Source organism: Pleuronectes platessa, chromosome 2 (genome assembly GCF_947347685.1).
Source record: "Pleuronectes platessa chromosome 2, fPlePla1.1, whole genome shotgun sequence".
Classification (NCBI taxonomy): Eukaryota; Metazoa; Chordata; class Actinopteri; order Pleuronectiformes; family Pleuronectidae; genus Pleuronectes; species Pleuronectes platessa.
The window spans coordinates 10772216-10795978 of record NC_070627.1 but is presented as its reverse complement, the minus strand read 5'-3'; the positions used below and the strand labels follow the sequence as shown (position 1 = coordinate 10795978).

Sequence of the window (23763 nt, the reverse complement as noted above, 5' to 3'; positions counted from 1 at the left end):
ATGGAAGTCACATCCCTTGTGTAGACTGTATGAATGTACTTGAATGTATCTTTGGCATAGCACACCAGTGGTATATTTGGATTCCATATCTACTGAGTTGTTTGAGACATTTTATTAAACTTTCACTGGTCAATCAACTTGCCCTGCATAAACTTTTACTAGCCCTGGGCCATCAGATCATTGGTCAGACCCTGTAATATGTAAGCTTTACCCTTGATAAAAGTAATAGTTTTTTTTTGTAGTCTAGCTGATTCATGAAAGGACGGTCACTTCAGCAGGCAATAACAACAGATTTGGCTACTGACCAAAAACCATCAGCAGCTGCAGAAGGATGCTGCCCCATATTGATGCTTGATCCTAAAGTGAAAACTAACTCAGTGAAAATGAATTGTGAAAAAATTAATATTAAGTTGCTTCTCTTTCACTTTTTCAACTTTTTGCTACATGTTGTCTTCCCTTATAGGAGCCAAGTCTCCAAGTTCTTTACGTTTCAAAGGCTGTCTCCCTCGGTTTCCCACTTTTGGCTCTCAACATCTCATCTAGCCCTAAAACTGGCAGCCCTCTGTCTCTGCTCTCGCCCTTGTTACCAGCCCCATGCCCGTCTCTCATGCGTAGCCCTCCCTGTCCCCCCTTTCCATCCTCTCCCCCTCTCCCCAGCTGCAGCCCTAACGATAATTGAGAGGTGAGTAAGAGAGACAAAGGCCCAGTGGGTTTTGAATGCATGATCCCTGGCATGAATTGTGGTCCGGGGTTTGGTGGGCAATCAGGCGAGGGGAAGGCGGGGGCGGTGATGGATTCAACAGCCACGCCATTCATTGGTTGGATTTGTTGATCTGTTCACTGGCTCCGGTGACGGCCCCTCTTGTGTGAGGATTTGGGCATGCCCACTCGTTGGCAATGATTAAAGTTTGGAACAACTTCCACAACCATACTGAAGACCCAGCTGCTGGGACAGGGATGAGAGATCAACCTTTGTTATGTGTTCAGCCATTTAGCTGAACGAGCTCTGCTTAAAACTGAAGATAAGAGTTTGTAGCATTTGATTAAAAGTGGATTTTTCCTTCAGCAACAATATATTCACGTGTGCACAGTTTTGTAATTATTATGACCTGATTTTAATGAGATTAACGCAACAAAGAAATTACTTTGGACTGTTTGTAGAAAAAGGGAACTTAAAAAAACTAAAAGCTGGATGTTGAGCCATCGGCCTGGGTTTGTGTCAGAGCTGCCAATTCTCTCCCTCCATAACCCTCAGGAAGTTTGCAGCAGATTGTGAGAGTAAAAGAAGAAAGAAAAACAAAGAGAGAAAACAGAGAGGGGGTCTCTCTGCTAATGTCAGCTCTCGGCACAAACGAAGGAAACTACCGACCTCACTCTTTCTTATCGTAGAGGTCCGGACCATTCACATGCAGCCCCCCCCCCCCCCACACACCTCTCCTCAGCCTTTCCTCTCCCCCTCTCTGTATTCTGTGGAGACTATTTATTTGTGGAGGACGGTGCTGTGGGCTCCAGATGCTTGACCAAGCAGTCAGGTTGCCTGGTCACATGGATCTACGATTGTTAGCCTGAACTTGTTGTTTTGCATCCAAACAAACCTTAAAGAGCGGCTGCAGCTTCCCCCCCTCTTTTTCCTTTTGAGTCGGCTATGTGTTCTCACTCAGACCTTTTCACATGGGTGGGAAATGCCTCCACACAGAATCTGGTTGAAGAATAAAGACAAGATTTCATGTCGTTTTTTCCGCCCTCAATTGTTTCAGCGCAACTTATTTAAAGTACACTTTAATTGCTTTTTCCCAACTGAGGCTTCATTGTCTATGTATAGTGTGTATTACAGTGTGGAAGGGAGGAAAGGCGGTGTGTGTGTGTGTGTTGATTTGTGAAGAGATGTGGGGAAGCATGTGGGTGTTTGAAGCCTGAGAGAGAGGAAGAGATAGCAAGAGCCTAGTACAGTAAATCTCACTCCCTGTAACTGGGCCTCAAATTGTAGGAGGGGAGTGGAGCTGCAGGAAGGGTGTAATACACAGTCCAACACACACACACACACACACACACACACACACACACACACGCACACGCACACACACACACATGCATGCACACAGACCACATTTGACGCACAGAGGGAAATAATTGCTACCTGTTAAACTGCAAGCAAGTGTGCACAATATCAGGCCAAACCACTTCACTACATATTACAGTCATTATCATCAGAGCTGGGAGCCGGAGAAAAAAAGAAGCCAAAATCGGAGTTGTATTAAACTGTCACTATTTAAACCCCTCGTCTTCATCTCTGCGTTTTCAATGAAGAGGAGTTGTTTTTGGAGGTGGTGGGAAGCGACTCTCTCAAATGGAATGGGATGTTTGTGGCCAGTTCACCTTCTGTCAAAGTTTGCTGTGGAACAGACGTCAAATGAAAGAAAACGGTAAAATAAAACGATCGTAAATATGTTGATAACAGCGTTGGCAAGATTTGTTGAAGGTGAGACGCAGCTGGACTCAGCCCTCATCTCGGCCTTTTACTTTTTACGCTGAAGGATTTTCCAGGTTTTTCATCTGGACAGTAATGAGTCCAGCTGTCCTCAAGCTCCCTTGGGAGATAAAGTTTTTTTTTTGTCATTTTTGAACTTTCTGCCCCTTTGCCCCTCTGTGCAGAGGCAAGTCTGTAGTTCATCCATGTTAGATAATATATGTTCCTTCCAAGAAAAGAGAGTTTATGTGTGAGCATGTGCTCTTACAAAATAGTCTTATCAATCTTTCCTCCAGCTATCAAGAGAGTGTATGTTTTAGATCAGTATCAATAGCGTCTGCTGGTCCTGCCCATATACAATTGTCCTTTTGTTCATCTTGTCTGTTGTCGCCCAATCTCTTTCTCTCTTAACAGCCTTTTACCACCTTTTCACTTTGTAAACTTCCACCGGTCTCTTCTCCTTTTTCTCTCATCCCTCTCTCAGGTTTGAACATTTGATAGCCAGTGTAGTTTTGGATCCAGTATCTGGTTAGAAAAATACAAAAATTACTCTAAACTTCAGAATTCCTTTTCAAATGTCCCTTTTTTTTGTTAAGAACAATATTTTTTAATAATTGGAAGTGGAATAAATAATCTAGAATCAATCTCCTGCTGTCATACCATAACCCCTGAAAGACATTAGATGTTAAATTAATCTGATTTGTGATAATTAATGTGGTTCTTTATCTCTACCTCCATTTCCTAGGAAACCTAATGGAGACTATCGCAGCTCTCCGGTCTCTAAGGACCGCAGCCGGAGCCCCAGCGAGCGAGTGGTGGTGCCCGGTGGACTTGCAGTCCACAGCAACCATCTGTACAGCCACGCACACCACCACCATCTCCACCTGGCCAGCTTAGCCGGCATGGACCAGCCACTGGCGTTAACCAAAAACAGCATGATGGAGCCTGGGAGAAGCAGCACAGCAGCCATGACCACAGTGCCGCAGGCCGTCAGCGCCGTGGAACGCCAGCAGGTAACATGCACTTCTTTTTACATCCTGACTACATCATTAGATGAACCTCTCTGAACCGCTCTGGTACGACCTCTTTATGATGTGACTGTGCTTTCGTCAGAGTTAATTGAATGGTCGACAGGAGGAAGTTAACAATTGGTTTAAAACCCTGTTGGCAACTGAATCATTCCCTAAAACCTCAGCTCTTCTCCTGGTCTGTTTCCTTTACTGTAATATCTCCTCCAAGCCTTGTTTCATTGTTGGCATCTATAAGAGTTAAGTCAGTAACGATGTAACTTTAACGTTGAATTTTGTCTCTCATGTTTCAGAATCGTCCTTCAGTGATCACATGCGCTCCGGCCAACAACCGCAACTGCAACCTGTCTCACTGTCCAGTGTCTCACAACGGCTGCTCAAGCCTGACTAACAACTACAGGAGAGCCAACAGTGAGTGCACTCATGCACATGCATTTGTACAAACACTCACACGTGACATGCTTGTTGTGTTTCTTCTGTTATTTTAGACATTTTTGACTTGGGTTAAAGGAACAGTTGAACACAATAAAGAATCACTATTGACTATAACCAATAAACCTTTATTGGATGGATTTTTGGGGATTGTTTAAACTTCTCCCTGGGGGCACATGCAAGCACATCAGCTCTCTCCATTCAGTCTGACTTATATAACTAGTGATGCTCTTACAGCCCATCAGTTTGCAGAACACTTTGTTACCAGTCCTGCCTGTTATCTGTGTAGTTTAAGTCAGTTCAGGCCTCTGCTCTTTGTCAGTCATGTTTTCTGTGGGTTGATAACTTCGCTGTGGCTGTTTTTTTTTATGATCGCAGTGAAATCCCTATGATCTCATTGAGGTTAACAGTGAAATGTAAAACAGTGATTTAATGCTGAAAAACTGCGAAGAAAAAGTGAAGTAGATGTTGGAGTTCGTTTTTTCCAGTGAAATAAAACGCACATTACTAGTGTTTCAGCTGATGTTGGGTAATAAATAACCCACTGCCTGTTATACAAGTGAGTTTTATTTCACCAAGGGGACTAAAACATCTCTGTTTCCTCTCCCCCCCTACCCCCACCCCCCTCGCTCTTCTAGCCAACACAGCCTGCGACCCAGTGATTGAAGAGCATTTCCGCCGCAGCCTTGGGAAGAACTACAAAGAGCCCGAGCCGGCCACCAACTCCGTGTCCATCACCGGCTCGGTGGACGACCACTTCGCCAAGGCGCTGGGCGAGACCTGGTTGCAGATCAAAAACAAGGGGAGTCCCTCGTCGTCCGGCAGCAGCCCAAACTCCTCCCCCGACAGTCACATGATCAACCACAACCACTCCCCATCTGTGGTCTCCTGAAGGGGCCCCGAGAGATTTTAGAGGGATTTGCCCCCCCCCTGCTTACCCAGTCCCCCACAGCCCACTCCCATTCACCCCGACTCCAACATCCATGTCCCTGTCACGAGGCAGCGGCCGCCTGCGGGTCGAGCCTGCTCTCTCCCTCTCTGCACTCGTAGAGGATCAAATCAGCAATACATAACAACTGTCCTCTGGTTTGCTAATGTCAGACAATAATCAGTCATGAGGGAAGAGGGCTCAACTCTTGGACTGACAGGAGCATCATCGGGCAAGTGTCTGTAGTTATATGTACATATAGAGAGAGAGGGGAAGCGGTGTTTTAATTATTCAATTTCTTTTCTTCTTTGTTGTTGTTGTTGTTTTTATTTTTAACAGTAGATGTTGTGTACTGCTTCTGCGTAATGAGATGCCTGGTGTTTGATAGAAGAGAAGAGAAAGAACCACTTTGGAGACAATAATCACAAACCACCTGACTGTGCTACCAAAGAAACCTGTAGACGTTGACGTTTATCAATGCCCAGATCAAAAACCACAAAAAGCCATCGACGAGGCTCCTCGCTGGTCGTCTTCTAAGTCTCTCACCTTCTCTCTCCTCTGTTTGTGTGACTGTACGTGTAAACTCAATCGATCGACTCGGTCTGATTTGCACTACTGCCATAGGAGGTGGGGTCTGACATGTCATCATCACAATCTGGCCCTGTAAACACTGGGACTGAAAACTGAACTCAAACTGACTGAATTCAACATTTCTGGGACCCGGACATAATTTCATCCGATATTATAACCACGCTGCATTATTTATTCACTGCATTTCTGAAGAACAGAAAACACATATCAGCACGGTCGGGGCGTGATAATCGATTTGGATACCGTGTTCCCCGATCGTCAAAAAGACATTTGACGTGGGTTCATTTAACTGTGAACTAAAACACACAGAGAAGGTGGGTGACAAGCAGGATCCCATCCCAAACCATTTCACTTACTGATTGCTGAGAAATATGTTTAAAAATATCCCTTCAAATTCACTTCAACCAACTGGAGTGTAAAGGATGAGGATGAAGAGTCTAACTTCTCTCACTGGTCTTTACCTGGTCATACATGTGCCAGATTGTTGTGCGGTGATTTGTGTTACGAGCACAGTCAGGTTCTTTTGATCAAATCAGTGAGCGGGGGTGTCGATGGACGTGGTTGCAGAGTGCAGCGGCTCTCAGAGACAATGAGCCTCACGGGCTGAACTGAACTGCTGACAGCGACGAGGGGATAGATGACACTGCATGTCACTTTGTGGTTGAAAGAAAAGAAGATCAGAAAAAAAAAGAAGAAAGAACTGTCTGGCTTCTTGACCGGGGGAGAGAAGATTATTCAGATCTCTTCAAACACGCCCTTTGTTTTTTGTGTCTCTTTGAACGCGGGTGTTGTAATTATAGTTGGCTCGCACCCTGCTGCCCCCCCCCCCTCCCCCCCTCCCTACACACTGTGGTTTGGTAGATTTCTATAAGGTTCGAAGGGTAAACTAATGCTTTTACAGATGCATGTATTTTTTTCCTTTTGTTATTTTTAATAGCTGGTATCTATTAGTGTTTTTAAGCATTTCAATCTTAACTACTATTAGCCTTTTCATTTGGACGGTAGTTGTTACTTCTTTCGTTGTTAGTAACAGACATAGACACTATACACTCACTGCTGGGTCAGTCGTACTCCATATTATTATTGTTATTGTTATTATTACAGTTTTGTACTTTTGGTTTTCCATTAATATCAGTATGGTAACAAGCATCTGTAGTGGGACAAGCCTCCGGACAGGCTCTGTGTAACCATTGAGACCTGAGTTTCTCTGAGTCGGCTTCGGGAGACGCTGCCTGTTAACACTTTTCTTAAGATGTTGATCCATTGGTGGTACAGGATGCTACAGCTGTCAGCGTGACTGAGCTGAGACACCAGCTGGGCACCAATCGGTCTGCAGGGCCTTGTTTTCCACGAAGCCTGAGATACAATAACACAACGCGATTGTTGCGAGACTATTTGGGTGATGTGTTAAAACCGACCCCCCTTCGCACCAGCCTCTACGTGCGCTCCAGGAAGTACCAAGTCCAGGACAAGCTAGCAGGTTAGAACGCTTCTGGAAAACAAGGTGCTGTTGATGGTTAGTTAGTGATGACGGCTCTCAGACGTTTTTCTGACCCATAGAAAAATGTCTTACACTCATTTGAATTTTACCGCCCAAGAGAAAAACAACAACATTGGAAACAACGTTGAGATGTAAACGAACAAAACAACTCTTGTTCAGTGTGGATTCATGATGGGCTGTCATAACTCTCTCAAACCTCAACAGATGACTCGTTGTGTCCTGACTTGCTGTCCAGACTTTTCTAGTTTTGCTTTATATTTCACTGCTTTCTGTTCTGAACAACATTGTGTTGTTGCTGCAGTTCCAGCTGCAGCCTGAAGAGATGAATTCTCCTCTGTAAGAAGAGCCTGCGCCTCAGACGCATACATTCCTCCTATAGGGAACTTTGTACAGGCCTCATTTACACTCAGTATCTCCACATCAACCGACCGAGCTGATAACCAGCCACTTGTCCCAGAGTTCCCAGCTGACGTTGTGGACACCGTGTTATTCTGACATAACGTATGAGGGAGGAACACACAATGCCATAAAAGATTTGAGGGCCTTTAGAGCGAAGAACGTATAGAACTGAGGTGGGAAAACGTTTAGTGTCATTTCACGTCTCTAACAGGACGTTTACAGATTCGGCTTTTATCAAATATGACGAGTTCATCCGTTAGAGTTCTCCTCACAGAACGTCAGTGATCTCACATATTCTCACATTCCATCCTCTCATATCAGAACAGACAGAGCCAGAACTGATGGTACCCAACAGCCAGTGAGTCGGCTTCATCACAAACAGGTGGTCTACGATCTCAGTGTGTTTTCTGTAACGGGTTTAGAGTGGGTGGTGAGTTTAACCTGTTGGGAGGGGGGGGTCAGAGCTTCAGGAGCTGAGCTTCTGTAAGAACAGTCTGAGCCGTGAGACGTTCACTGCCACTGGGTCTGTCCCAGCGTCCCCTCCTCTCAGACTCAGTCGACCCTGACTCCGTTTGGATGAACTTCACGTTTTGCTAGAAACCATGAGGGAACGAGGCTTTGTGTCCAGAAGATTTTGTGTGTCTGTTATTATTATTATTATTTGTTCTCATTATTGTTTCACTACCACCCTGTAGGTAGGAGGCGCTCTCTTCGCTTCGGCACACTCTCCCTACAGACTGTAGGAAAATCACTTAATAAAAAATTACTTTTTTATAATAGGTAACTATAAGACCATCATTACGCTGTGCGTAACGAATGTACAGAGAAAAAAATCGTAGGTATTTTTTGAGGAACAATTAATTTGTTAATGATATGTAGCTATTTAATTGTTTTTTTCCCCTGTCCTCATATTGTAATCATTGCATTTTCCTTTTCCATTTTCTTTTTTGTGAAAAAAGTTGATCTTTTTTGTTAACAGAGTGCAGGAGCACGGAAAATGTATGAAACCACAACGAGCCACTGGTGTCAAGTGACAATCGCTACTTCCATTGGCCCCCGATGGTCTGCCTTCATTTGCATTGTGTTTGTTCGCGTGACTTCTGCGACGTCACTCGTGAGCAAAAAGAAAAGAGTTTGTTCTTCTCAGCTCTTGATCAGTTCGCATGTTTTGCTTCGGTGGAACCGATCGATGTTGCTGCCAGCCCAGTACGTCTCGTTAGCCTTTTCCAAACCATTAACATTTGAGTGTAAAAATCAACAATAATCACAGGCTAGCAGGCGAGTTGCATTTCCACTACTACATGTCGGCACATTGTGGCCCCTTTAGAAAACCCTTTGATGACTGAGTCTGGTTTACAGATGGGAACCAAGCAACAGGGAAAAGTCATGTTTGAATTCTGACACTTGGCAGATTTCGATGAAAATCTCAAAACATATCTCAGCAGATTTTATGCTGAAGTTCTTCGGCTTCGCTGCTCGTCAGCGAGGCCGAGAGGAGCCGAGCAGTAAATGAGCTTTGAGGATGTCACGGTTCCCATCTGGAGGCCAGTCAGCATCTGTAAACACCAGCAAATAAATTGTGCAGATAAATCAAAGAGGAGTTGCTCTAAACTCCGACTGTACCACATTTTCCAGGTCTTTTTTTTTTTTTTTGAAGTGGAAGTAGCATGTACTTAGTGGTAGTAATACTCTGAACTGTAAAAAAAAAAGAAAAGACAATGTATTAAGAAAACAACAGTCAATTTGTGGCTCTGTGTCTCCTACTGAAAAGGTTTTGGCAGGCCACCTTTTTTGTACGTAAAGTAGCCTTGATGAACAATAAAGTGCTTTTAAACCACCGTGTGCGTGTGTGGCCTCCGTCTCATGTAGCTGTGCTGCTGTGTCTGTGCTCGAGTAATGGGATGATTGTGTTGAAAAATCAAATAGGTGAAAAGGTTCACTTGTTCAACAGAGTAGAAAGGCCTCATTGAAGGACAACGTTTTGAGATTTCATTAAATAATGTATCTAACAAGACAGAAGGCCCAATGTTTCAAGAACAAATAAAAACGTATTAAAATAAACAGCAAGCAGAACCCGCGGTCCCCAGTTTCACTCTCTGGATCCATAATCTTGATAAATGTCCTTTTCTTCTGAAACTATAACAACCCTTTAAATGTCGTGCAGATATAAAAACAATAACAGTCGACCAGCATCAAACATTTCCTCCTCTCCAAAGAGGCCATTTCCTCCAAGTCTTCTTCAGAACAGACAATTTCATACACTATAACTGAAGTTATACTAAAACAGTATTTATCAAAATGATCCACATTGATGACAATTAACTTTACGACTTTATTCTCGTCCAATTACATCTTTATTTTAACAATATTACGACTTTACCCACAATGTAACAACTTAATTCTTGTAAAATTCCCCCTTTCTTCTAACAGAGTTATGACTTGCAATATTACGACATTATTTAAACAATATTACAATTTCGGTGTAGTATGAAAATAAAACAATTCTGCAGCCATATGGTGTTAACATTTTAATAACAGATACATTTTATACCCGATTTTGGTGAAATATTTAAAGATGAGAACGGAGAAAACAGAATTATGGGAATAAAAGTCTGAATCCTTAGTTTAATCTCACGTGTGACAATAAATCTGGAGGTAAACATTCCACTAATCTTTGTTCTTAAGTCGCTGCTGTAGGCGTTTCTTAACACTGAAATTATCACACACGTTAGCAGATCACACACAGAGTAAAAAAACAACGAGTACATGCACCGACACATTCGTAACGAAGAGCTTCGGTTTCCCCGGGGGTTTTCTGGAGCAACAGTAAATATTTTCCGTACCAGGCGCCACTGTTGTGTTACAGTAACATCTGTGCATGTTTTCTCAAGAGTGATGCCGAACCAGGCTGGTTTTAGTATTAACCACTGTTTGTATCACAGACCAGTGAACAGACAGGGAGATGGATGGATGTGCTGAGTTGTCAACCGTGTTTTTGTGTTTTCATAATTCATCTGAAGCTCAAACTGAGTGAGCGAGCAGATGTAGTTTGTCAAAGTCCTGCCAAAAAAAGAAAGAAAATAGGCTCCTCAGCAAATCCAGTCCACGTGCCGGTGGAGAGACTCAACCTGCGACTGTTCACCGACAAATAAGTTCTATTAGTGTAGATGTGGAGTGTGGAGCTGATCCCAGACCGTGAGTGAAGGGGACTGATCATTAAAGGGAAGTATGCTGCTCACGTTCTAATAAACTGTCATGGCTGCAGCTCCTCCTCTCAGCCTCTGTCAGAAACACTCGGTTTTAGCTTCTGTCTCTTTAAGGGCTGTATCTGGGCTCTGATTGGCCCACTGGGATTTGTCAACCATTTCCCCCGGCATGTAAGAAATGCCTCTTGCTTAACCTGGCTCATTATGGAACATGTCAGACTAACCACTAATGTGCATCACGCGGGGCATCGAGAGGTCACGTGACATCACAACGCCCTGGAAGAATGGGCCGGACTGCGAGGTGGCTGTCAGCCGACAACAAAATAAACAAAGAGGGAAAACACAAACAAAAAAAACACAGAAAAAAGCATCATACATTTCCTTTAAGTAAGTGATTAGGTGACAGGAGTAAAAAAAAAAAAAGAAAACATAATTCTTTTGCCGTTTATCATTTTTAAATGGGGTTTGACCCGCCTCTGAATTTCTAACGATGTTCTCTGGTTTTGAATCCAAATAAAGACGAACTGGAATTTTAAAGCTTTTCAGCATCAATGTTGTAACATTCTCGGTTCTGATGATGTCGGGTTCAGTGTCACTCCACTTCTCCTTTGTGTTTGTTGAGATCTATTGAGGAGGAACAGACGGAAACATGGAGGGCAGAGTCCGGTCCTTTGGTTTGTTCCTCTCGTCCTTCAGATGCTCTCGTCGTCGCTCATGTCCCAAATCTGACGAGACACAGAAAAAGACTTTGAAATAAACACTTCATGTAATATTAATATTCTTATCTCCAGCTCCTGGTATCTGAACAGGCTTCAGTGGAGTTTAGTAAATGGACCCTGAATGTTCTCTGTGGAGGTTTTCTTGTGAACTTTAAGTCTAGATTCAGAGTTTCTCTCCCACCAAAGTGTTTCTGACCAACATGAGTCAATTTGTCTCCACGTAACACATCTGAAAGTTTAAAAGAAATGTTTTGAATTATTTCACTATCACACATTGGTCACAGCCGTGTTTGCCAGTTTGCACTTTTCTGTCAACTGGGAACAATTTGGTCGAGTCACGTTTACTATCTGTGTAGCGTTCTGATGTGTTGATACATGATGTGCAGTCATTTGGTTTCATCAACATCTGCTGGACATCATTTAATGGAAGATAAACACACTCTAAATAACCAGGATTGTACCAAGAAACCCAGTTTATTGTAATAGAATCAATACAGATTAAATAAGGTTTGGTCCAACAAGATGAACCCTGAGAAAATACAGGAAGCCTGGAGCTCATTTCTTGGCTCAGCACCGAATGTATAAGAGCTTTTAAAATAATTATTTACAATCACAGCTAAGAACTGTCTTACCAGGAAGTGACAGCAGCATGTGAGACATACACACACAATAACACACACACACACAAACAGACACACATCCCCCCCCCCCACACACACACACACACAGAGGGACCTCCTTTGCAGTACTGCGTCAGTAAACAACAGTGGCCTTCTCCTGGCAGCAGATTCTTCACATTCTCTCTCTGTAGGACGTAATTCACATACCTCTAACACTGCAATGTTTCTCACACTCACACACTCACTGGGAGTTTTGACACATACATGCTGGGTTCTTCAGACGAGCTGCTTCACCACTCAAAACAAACTGGAATTCCAGTGAAACGACTACGACCAAAGAAATTCAATTTACACTGTACAACACTGCCTGCAGCCATAGATGCACACAACACATACGCACACACACAGACCTACTGTGTGGATATAGTTAAGCTAAGACATTGAATAAAAAATGTGGTTTATGTCTTTTTAGGAGAAACTCAAAAAGTCACAAACTACTCAAACAGAGAACCAGTGAAGTTGAGCTGCAGTCGACAATTATTTTCCATTAACAATTCAAATGCAGATTGTTTTCTCAATGAATAGTTTGTCTACACAACGTATTTAAATGTCTTGATGTCAAATGTCTGGTTTAATCAGACAAACAAAGTTAACAACAATTAATAACATAATTAGAGAAAAGCAGCAGGTTGTCACAACCGGAAACAGACGACGTTTAGCAAATTTGTCAATTCGTATTTAATACATTTAATACAAGCTACAGTTTTACATGTTGATCACATCTGCTTTTCAAATAAACAAAATGGATCAATTGAAAATGTAATAAACAATTTGAAGGACAGCGACTGAAGGTAAAAGCTTGATGTTGGTGGAGAACTTGTGAACAGTGAAGAAGAGGACGTTGAAAAACTGTGAACATCAGAGTCTCTCTCTCGTCTTCACCTCCTCAATTTGTTTCAACTGGGGTGTTTTTGGTGCAGTTTTATTTGAGCTTTATTTTATTTTTTTTTAAGCCAAAAGTCATTTGTGCCTTTGCTCCGGCTTTAGGGGCAAAAAGCCGTCGAACCTGTTCTGCAGCACAAGAACCTGAGTCGACCCAAACTGAGTGTTATTGTGACGTCACATCCCGGGAGTCGTCCACTGGACTTCTTTTCAGGGGCAGTGTGGAGAATCAGCAACAAATTCATATCAAAGCCGGACGCTCTGCATTTCTGCTCCACTGCTGCTGGGGAGCGAGCATCAAAAGGAGAGCGAAGCAAAGAGCTCTTTGAAACGAAGCGACACTGGAGCCGCTCTCTGGACGACTGCCACGCCGCACTGATGGCGTGTGTGTGTGTTTTGACAAATCTTTTGTGCAAAATGAAAAAAAAAAAAAGAGAGAGGAGGCAGAGAAGGGAGGGAAGGGGGGTAGTGGGGGACCTTATGTAACGTGAATAGCTTCAGCAAAGTGGAGTCAGCTACGTTTACTACACTCTTCCCGAGCAGGGCTGAATACTCGGGATGTTTCTCGAGCGTTTAACTTGTGTTGCTGCAACGCGTCAGCGGATTTCTGCAAAGCTGAGATCAAAATAAATCGCTGCTCCGCTCGCTCCGATCAGGGAGATTAACTGAAACCACCGACTGCTTCTACTCCAAGACAACAACAAACGTGCACCTGAATGTAAACCAATGAGAAGTTGGTGCTATTATATGTTGAATACGATTATTTACAGTACTTCCTCCCTTCGTACAAAATCGAAGTAAAAAACAAATCCTGCGTATGGGTGCCTGCACAGTGGTGAACGGATATTAAAGCTGCGAGGTCCCACCGATAAACATGCTCGACCAATCATGAGTACACCTTTCAAGTGTCAATCAAGACGTTCCATTAGCATTAATAACTATTTAAAACCAAACTTACGTAAAATACTAGTGTGATGTCAAAAACGAAATATTAATTTGATGTGAACTCTGACTTTTTTATCTGTGCTCCACGTCCCATCTGCTAACATGGAGAAGGTCAAGTTTATGACCTGTACTGCAGCCAGTATTTCTTCTTCTATTGGAATAAAGGTCATGTGGTGTATCTCTATTTACAGTCTTTTGCCGAATATAGTATGAAAAGAAGTTAGTGTAGGCCTTTAAAAACATAATGGCCACATTTGAGGGGTTCAAAAGAAATCAGACAAAAAACATGAAGTCAAATAAAAAAAAATCCTTTGTCTTAAATCGTGGACCTACAGACGTCAGTCCACACTTTGTATCTTCCCTGGTGATTCTCTCCCAGAACTACACCCCAGCCCCCTTCAGCTCCCGCTCGCTGTGGGGTGTCTCCCTTCAGTCGGACGCTGGTGAAACGCTGCTCAGCTGGACTGAGATCAGGAGAAAGACTCAGCCACTCGAGGATAATCCACCTCGTCCCCTTGAAAAGCTCTTTAGTGGCCTCGCTCGTATGTTTAGGTTCATTGTTAAAAGAACCAAATCTGCTCTCGATCGCTGAGAGGAAAACACGTAAGTCTACCTCCTATCACGACGATGGCTAGTTCTATGTGTGCATCCGTATATTAATGTTTCCATCTGCGTTTGTTTGCGAAGGCTGAGACATGATATCAGGAAGAACCAATTACATTTTGGAGCAGATCCAGATAAAGATACACACTTTATTTTCCCCAATTTCTTTAACATGACCAGATGGTTCTGAGCTATATGCTCTCCGGACACCCTTCTGGTTTTATGCTGATTGGAGCCTTTTCGATTTGACCTTTGATATCTCTCCTTCTCTTTTGAGCCCCGTCATTATCTTCTCCTCTATGTGGGTAAAAGAGCCAGGCCAAGTTATGTTGGAATCTCAAATAATTTCTTATTTATCATGTCAGAACCTCTACAATTTCAAAAACTAACTTCTACATCGCAAAATAGCACCGTTTTCTGGAAAAGTTATTTTCCCAATTTGGGCTCAGACCAATTTTGAACCTAATTTTTCCCTATTTTAAAGATATCAGAACTACAAAGAGACCTAAAACAACAAATAAACTAATTTGTAGTTGCGGCACTACACTGGAGTATATCCCTTTCAAGTGGGTAACCCCCACACTACACACACACACACACCATGACAGCACCTCAAAGGGATTGGCAGAAACACAATCAGCGACACATCTTTAACTTTGAAGCATCCTTATCGCTCCAGGACCTTCAGCCGCTGCAGGTCGGGGGGGAAACAGAACTCTGGCTCTCTGGATGTTTCATAAAGTCCAACAGAATAAGCTGCATGTAATCATTGTGTGAATGTGCTTGTGTTTGTAATCAGTTGGGCAGCGGCTGACAGGACGAGGATGATCCAGGCTAGTTGTTGAAACAAGGCTGGGATGTGATCAGATAGAGGAGCTTTTAGCTGCTGAAGTCACAGCCAACCCTCTGCTGCTGCTGATACTGCCCCCCCCCCCCCCACACACACACACACAGAACACCTCAGCATGAGGGTCCGTAGCATTAACTGCTCTGCGGGGTCAAAGCACTGATATATATGTCATATATTACAACAATAAACGTTATGATAAATAACTATAAATAAAAAATACACATTACAAACAAATATGTTTTTACTTAATTTTTACTACTAGTAGTTATATAAGTAGTAATATATATGTTTGCTCTGTGTCTCTGTGAGTTCCCTGATGTTCCCAGATTCACACAAACAGCTCAGGGTTGTTGCTGATATTAAATCCTGAGTCTTCTTACAGGAATACGTATTAAGTGCGTGTGGCCCAACCTTTAAGGCCGTTGAGCTCGGCAGCGCTACACAACCACTGATGGGCTCAGCTATTAAACACACATCTGCTTTACATATTACAACTGACACCAAAGCACAAAGCGCAGAGTCAAGCTTTCATCATGGAGACTGGCTCCATCCGATATGTAATTAGTGGACCACACAGAGTGACGTGGTTTATGGCCGCTGGATACAACAGTGACTGTGTGGCGAACATGGAGGGAGAAAAGGGAGGGAGGAAGCATATGTTTCATTCTCTTGATATGAGTTGAAGCTGCAGAAACAGTGACTGTCTTCAATGTACAACATGTAACTTCGACCACTAGGGGCCTCTCAATCGAAACAATAACAAGAGACCTATTATGATTCTGTAAAGCAGCGTGGGATCATGGCCCGATGAAAGGCACCTGACATGACTGAAACGCAATTCATGTTCACGGATGAAGTCATGAATTTAAGTTGTTTTCATGTAACGCAGCAAATAGCCACGAAAAATCCCGATCCATTTAAAGTGACATATGAAATCAACAGAGGGAAAAACAGCTAACTGGCTAGCAGCACGTTTAAAGCTGATAAAGAGGACATGACGCAATTAAAAGGCGACAAAATGCAACATTAAAAAATGCAATTGTTCTGATAATGTAAGAACATATGTGGACTAAATATTAAACATAGTTCTGGTTGTTTATATACTCTTTCATAAAGAATAGTTACATGTTCCATCTTTCAGTGAGACCCAACATGAGTTGATTCTTGCTCTCAGATCTATAGAATAACCCTGATAGATCTGTGAGTCTGTAGAAATGTCAGCGTGGGACAATCAGCTTCAACTTCACACAGAGCCATGAAAATGTCTCAATTCCTCCAACAAACGATGTAACATCTGTTAGCCAGGGGGCTTTCATTAGATGATTGATGTAAATGAAGGGTGGATGTTTCCTCTTTCATCCCTCTCCTAAGAACCCCTCAGGCCAGAGTGTACATCAAGAAGCGGGAGGAAGACCCACACAGATACGACTACAATCAAAGAGAAGTGAAACTTGTTGACAAGTCAATACAAGAAGGATTTAAAATGATCTCTGATGAAATAAAGAAGGAACTCTTTTTTAAATATTTCCTCCTCTATCTGTTTTCCCTCCGCAGCTTTGTTCTGTTCTTTTTCAGTTGCTTCTCCTTTTCATTCTCCACAGACTCACCACTCGTAAAACCTAGAAAAAACACACAGCACTGGAAATTACCTGAACAACAACAACAACAACAGCGTGTGTGTGCGTTTCCGCTGACCTCATGTTAAAAACACTTCTGCAACCCTGAATGACACGTCCCCTCGTCCACTCACACAACACACGCACACCGACAATACACAGAAATCTCACACTACACAACTACACAAGCACACACACACTCACACAACCAAATGAGCTGTGGCTTCAGGCCAGTGGGATGTAAATAAATAATGTGGTTTGGGTGTAGCCTTTCGGAGGATTCGGTTTCCGGTATGGACGAGTATTCAGCTGTGAAACGGCAGCACTTTGAAGTACAAAGGTGTGATAAGGTCTAGAATGACCCGAGGGAACAAACGTTATCTGGTTTAACTGGAACCTGAGCCTTTAATCTGGGAAGAAGAAGAAGAAGAAAAAGAAAAGCTCTCAAATTCTGTAATAGTCTGTGAAACTTATGTAGATAAAACAGTGGAAGCTTGAGTTTTATCCACTGAACCGGAGCTCTGAGGAGTTCAGTTATATTTTTTGAGCATCTTTCACTTTACCCTCTACGCCGATCACTCTGTTCCCTTAATGCCTATGATGATCCATTGACGTGTGATCTACCACAAGGTTTTCCTGCATTAGGTGCCAAAAAATATCCATGCACTGTTCTTAAAGGCAACACTGACATTTTCTCCTATGGGTTTTGTATGGTTACGATGAATTATGACCAAGCAGTAGAACAGAAAGGCCTGTTCGACTGGGATTTTTTTCATTTTAATATCAGCTACACACCTGTAACCTTCCGTGACCACATCTTACACAGTTGTGAAACACAGCAGTGACAAAATGGTGTAAACACCTGCCACAGTTCCCAGAAGCACCTCTGCGGTACTTCCCGCTGCGGGAGACATCTTCACGACCACATTTTGCCTTGATGACTCTTACACATACACACAAGGTGAGAACCGAACCAGCAACACAGCAGGTAATAATGTAGTGATGACTACTACTCAGCCAATGCTGATATTTATAACAGACTGGATCCTAAAACAAGAGCAAGGTCAGGCTTGTTTGGTGGGTTTCATAACAGCATGGTAAGTCTTTCAGCTGTCACTTCAGATCTATTCTTTCACAACTGATAATAAAACACTGTTGGAAATGAATCTGGTTAGATAATTATTCACACTTAATCTTGGTCTGGGTAGACGATGTGTCATGTTCCAGTATAAACGATTAAATGGCATTGAGGGGGGTAATCCCTATATAGTCTCCTCTTCCAGTAACACACTTAAACGATCACAACAAATGCACACAGACGCTGACCACGATGCATCAGAAACTATGTCAACAAAGAAAATGACCTCATGCAGCCGAACGCAACCCCAGCTGCTGCAGCACGAGGAATTCCCAACCACATTCCTGAATTCCCCTCAGACATTCCTGCACAAAGTGGCGGGAATCTGCAGTTTGCCGATTTCACCGGCAGAGACGGTTTAACGGAGGGTGAAGAGGTGAAAGGTCAAAGCTGTTAGAGAGAATCTACGAGTGCCTCACAGCGAAGGGGAAGATACATCCAGACGGAAAAATAAGCAGCTAGAATAGTTTGTGAATCATCTTGGCACATATTCTGCAAATCCTTCAAATTGACTTTTTACTCCCATCTTTATTCCAAACTGTGGACTTTCATTTTGAGAGCATTATTTCTTCATTTCATGTTTAGAGTTTTTCTCAAACAGCCCCTGCTCAAGCCCAGATTTGCTCTGCTCCTTCTCTATGTTGTTAGTCAGCACTCAGGGGATCTGTTGCAGGACAAATGTCCTGTGTTCTAGTTGAAGTCCTCAGGCTGTTCCTGAATCTTCTGCTCTCTGATATCTGCTCTCGCTCTTGTTTTTTTATGAAATGATCCCGTCAAAATTCCTCAACTAATAAAAAGCTGCATTAGCTTTACTTCTTTCAGTGTCCCTTACAGGTGCTTAATATCTGACCAGGCTCAGTGAATCCAGTGCTTGTATTATACATGTATAATTTACATTCTTCAAATGGAATTGTTAAGGTCATTCTTACTGAGCAAATCCAGCAGGGCCAAGTAGGAGAAGAGGCTTTGAGCGAAAACATTACAAACCCGGAACATGAAATGAAGAGATAATGCTCCCAAACTGAAAAGCCAGGCTCTTCAATATAACTTAAATATAACTCAATACACAAAAATATGTTCTTCTTCTGAAAGATATTCTGCCATTTATGGGATCGTGTGTGACTGGTAACCATGGAGATACTAACGATTCCCTTCATTTTGAATCAAACCGGTGACAGTTGGGCTTGGTGGAGGTATGCGCTCTTCTCAATGCTGAAAAACTGTATGACTGCTGATTTCTTGTAAATAAGCACATGCCTTCATTCCCAAACAAATCAGTATCAACAGAAAAAATGTAATATCAAATAAAAGTAAACAAAACATTGGCCTTTACCAGATTGCAAACCTTTGCTATGTGTTGAACCTAACGTTGAAATAATGGCTACTTTACATTGTTCAATCCAAACACACACATTTCTCACTGGCAGTTCAGAGAAAAGACCAAAGCTAGTGTGACGCCCCTTTAAATGCTCACAGGGGCAGATAGCAGCAGACACCCCGGGGCCACGGCCTATCGCTAATTACACTTCTCCTCCTTTTATTTAGGAAGGAAACCCTGTAGCTCACCAATTTTACTGACAACTGGTGCTTTCAGATCCAAAACAAATGTGTTTAAAAATACTTGTAAGTTATATAGCGAGAATGAAATAAACCACAACGTCTTCTGATCTGCAGCACACACTGAAAAATGGGTGCCAATCTGTGAAGAACACGGCCACTGCGACTCTTTTTAGGTGACTGTGTGTCGGGGCCCATGTGAGGAGGTCCGCCGTGTTCTTTTAAACTCCACCATGACGCAGGATGCACTCATTATCACTTCAGGCGATCCAGAGTCGTCCAGGGAAAACATACAAGTGAAGGACTTTAAAGCTCCTCATGCCTTCTGTTTAATAAAGTAATGTCTTCCAGCAGAATATACGACTCCACACAATAAACAGAGCTTGGGCTAATATTGCTTGGCAGTGAAAAGGCTCATTTGAAAAAGCAGTTCCAGATGCAACAGTTGATTAAAGAAGGTGTAGCTGTGTGATCCAGATTCAAAACTGTACGGGTCCCGTGTCGATACGGAGGGGAACTGACTTTAATCCTAGCTTTTACACCTTGATCGAGTCTAGACTGCTTTCTCAAACATCTCAGATAATCTCCTGGCATTCTGCAGAGGGGCTGTATGTAAGAACCCACATGTCAGAGTAAGATTTTTTCTGGAGTTTTTTCTATCAGACACTGGTAAAAACTCTGGATAATGTCCAAATGAGCCCATGTGAGCAGGAGACTCTCTAGAAGATTCATCGCGAGTAAGTGGGCTTGTTTTCAGCTGCACCCCCCCTCATCTGAAGTTGAGCTTTCTGTGTTGCTGTTACAACTCCTGCTACATTATTTATATTTAAAATAGAGCTGTGAAAAATAACGCGTTAACGCGTTATGATTAAATTACAGGATTAATTCGTTTTTTTTTTTTTAACGCATTTAACCTTTGTGTCGTGTTCGGGTCAAATCTGACCGATTTCCATTTCGATCAATCATAAATATTGTGTTTTACATTTTATTGTCTCAAGGGCTTATGATATCCTCCACACTAGGCATTTGAACATTTACAATTGCTGATCACTACTTTCATTGAATTTTGAGTTGTTTAGTCAACTTTGTAACACCTGTGGTGTTCCCGGTCAAAAATGACCGCCATAGGAAATGAATGGGTGACCCTAGATTGTGTTCATTCATCAGATAGTACACAACCACAAATCCACCACCACCACCACACGCACACACAAACACACCTACACGCACACACACACACACACACACACATACACAAACACACCTACACGCACACACACACACCTACACACACACACACACGCACGCACGCACATACACGCACGCACACACACACACCCCACCCCACGTGAACCCCTTTCAGACTGACCATGTGTCCTCTCTTTCCCGTGCTTATGTGCCTGTCCCCCTACGTGAACCACACCTTCCAGACTAAACGTGTAACACTTCAAAGTTACCAATTAGGTGTTTGTTATGGGAACCTGGCTCTTTCCCGGGCTAATGTGTCCATCCCCCCACGTGAACCACACTTTCGATACAAAACGTATGATATCTTCTCACAGATCCCCTATATATAGCTTGCTTGTGCATTGCTCTTAATTTACTCTGAACACAATGAGTCGGCGCCCGATCAGACGTTTTTCTGTCAGAGAGGCTCTTGACCTTTTTTATCAAACTGATGAAGACGGGATTGGAGTTGAACCAGAAATAGAGGAGGAAGTTTCAGAAATAGAAGACAACGATCCTGATTTTGATCCAGACCATCATGAGACCGAACAGTCAACATATGGCGAGGAAGAGGCCCCTGAGGAAGAGGCACCTGGGGAAGAGGACCCTGTGGAAGACACACCTGAGGTGACATTCCAGTCCAAGGATGGCAACTTGCTCTGGTATTCATCCCCCCAGGACAGAGGAGGCAGAACAAGAGGGGAAAATATCATTAGGATGTCACCAGGGCCAACACGGTATGCAACATCTCGTGTGGATGACATCAAGTCCAGCTTCCAACTCTTTTTACCAGAGTCCATTGTGGAAATTATACTGGCGATGACAAACCTGGAAGGGGGGCGTGTGTTTGCGGACACATGGAAGGCCTTGGACCAGGTAGACCTCCAAGCCTACATGGGTCTGTTGATTCTAGCAGGAGTACATCGGTCCAACAATGAGGCTACAAAAAGTCTGTGGGATGCAGAGTCAGGGAGGCCTATATTCCGGTCAACTATGTCCCTGCAACAGTTTCATGTCCTCTCAAGAATTATCAGATTTGATGACAGAGCTACACGACCTTTCCGCTGGCGAGACGACAAACTGGCTGCCATCAGGAACGTTTGGGACAGGTGGGTGGAGCGCCTACCACTGATGTACAATCCAGGCCCTGAGGTGACAGTGGACGAGCGCCTGGTCCCTTTCAGAGGTCGCTGTCCATTCAAACAGTACATCCCAAGCAAACCAGGCAAGTATGGGATCAAGATCTGGGCAGCATGTGATGCCAGGAGCAGCTACGCCTGGAATATGCAGGTTTACACAGGGAAACCTGTTACTGGAAGGCCAGAAAAAAACCAAGGCATGCGTGTTGTGTTGGACATGACAGCCGGTCTCAAGGGGCATAACATCACATGTGATAACTTTTTCACATCACATGGGCTTGGTCAGGAGCTGCTGAAAAGAAAGCTCACCATGGTGGGGACAGTGAGGAAGAACAAGCCTCAACTTCCCCCTGCACTGGTGTCGACCAGAGGGAGAGAGGCACTCTCATCCAAATTTGCTTTCACTGACACACACAGTCTTGTGTCATATTTGCCCAAGAAAAATAAAAATGTCATCCTGATGAGCACTCTACACAAAGACGCCGCTGTCAGCGAAGCAGAGCACAGGAAGCCCCAGATCATCCTGGACTACAACAGAAACAAAGGAGGCGTTGATTGCCTTGATAAGGTAATGTATATTTTCATCTGTCATGCATTTGATTTACTTGTATTCATGTAAAACATTGCATTTTGTGTAGGACAGGTTCAATATTGTTTCCAATCTATTCATTATTGTTTCTTTCATTGCAGCTTACTGGTACATACACCTGCAAGCGAATGACAGCTCGTTGGCCTGTGGCTGTGTTCCACAACATCCTCGATGTGTCTGCATGTAATGCATATGTGGTGTGGACAGCGATCGACCCAGCCTGGAATCAGGGGAAATGTTTCAAGAGGAGACTCTTCCTGGCAGAGCTTGGGAAAGCTTTAGTGACTCCTCTAATTCAACGGCGCCAGCACCTTCCCCGCACACCAGCCTCTTGCAGTCTGGTGAGGAGTCTGCAAGCCCCAGCCATGGCCCTGGCCACTCTCCCCCCAAAACAGGGGCAGAAACGGAAGAGATGCAAGCTATGTGCCCCTAGAGACAATAAGACAAGTCTTACATGTTTCAAATGTGATGCCTACGTTTGCAAGACACACTGTGACCTGATTGCAAAATGCCACTCCTGTGTCTGAACACACACACACACACACACACACACACACACACACACACACACACACACACACACACACACACACACACACACACACACACACACACACACACACACACACACACACACACACACACACACACACACACAATGTGTTCATGTTGATGAGCTGATGTTCTGTGAATTTGGTCTCTGTTTTGATTTTTCTACAATAAATGTTAATTTTGGAATACAACTTTCAATTTCTGTGTCTATTCACTGCAGTTATTCATGTAACCAGTGGTCTGAGACATTGTTTACAGGTTAAAAGGGAGTTAAATACAATTTGGTGACGATCAATGGTTTTTGTGTTAATGTAAGGGCAGTTAAAACAGGCCGGTCAAATTTGACCGGGAGCACCAAAGTAAGGGGGGAGAAACGAACACGACACAAAGGTTAACGCATGCGCAGAAGGACCTTCCAATTCCGCCGCCTCTGCACTAGTCGCCGCTCTAACGCCGGGTTCACACCGGACGCGGAAGCGACGCCGAAGCGAGGCGTAAGCACAGCGCCAATCCTCTGGCTCCCATCCACTCCCATGTTAAACCGCAGCGCTGAACACACCGGAGGCTGAAGCGTAGCGTTGTGCCGCGGCTGCCTAGCGCCGTGAAGCGATCGTTTCGGCGTCGAGTCTATTGACCAGCCAAGCGCCGGCGCGCCAGGGATTAGCGCTTACGCCACGCTTTGGCGTCGCTTCCGCGTCCGGTGTGAACCCGGCG

At 43.5% G+C, this 23763-nt stretch overlaps 3 protein-coding genes across 4 annotated transcripts in view; 2 read left to right on the top strand and 1 right to left on the bottom strand.

The window, feature by feature from the left end:
• Nucleotides 1–9184, top strand: part of vgll4b (vestigial-like family member 4b) — a 34842-nt gene extending 25658 nt beyond the window's left edge. For both annotated transcript variants that reach the window (XM_053432439.1, XM_053432431.1), the window contains 3 exons: nt 3213–3480; nt 3789–3906; nt 4566–9184. In XM_053432439.1, coding sequence (XP_053288414.1) covers nt 3213–3480; nt 3789–3906; nt 4566–4819 — 640 coding nt within the window. In that variant the 3' untranslated portion in view covers nt 4820–9184. The remainder of the gene's footprint in view (nt 1–3212; nt 3481–3788; nt 3907–4565) is intronic.
• A 677-nt stretch (nt 9185–9861) lies between these two features.
• atg7 (ATG7 autophagy related 7 homolog (S. cerevisiae)) overlaps nt 9862–23763 on the bottom strand; it is a 66268-nt gene continuing 52366 nt past the window's right edge. Inside the window, exon 19 of the mRNA XM_053436233.1 lies at nt 9862–11277. Coding sequence (XP_053292208.1) covers nt 11245–11277 — 33 coding nt within the window. The 3' untranslated portion in view covers nt 9862–11244. The remainder of the gene's footprint in view (nt 11278–23763) is intronic.
• Nucleotides 20788–23074, top strand: LOC128453372 (piggyBac transposable element-derived protein 4-like). The gene is made up of 2 exons (XM_053436247.1): nt 20788–22476; nt 22599–23074. Exons 1-2 carry the CDS (start codon nt 21157–21159, stop codon nt 23022–23024), a joined length of 1746 nt encoding a protein of 581 aa, XP_053292222.1. The 5' UTR covers nt 20788–21156; the 3' UTR covers nt 23025–23074.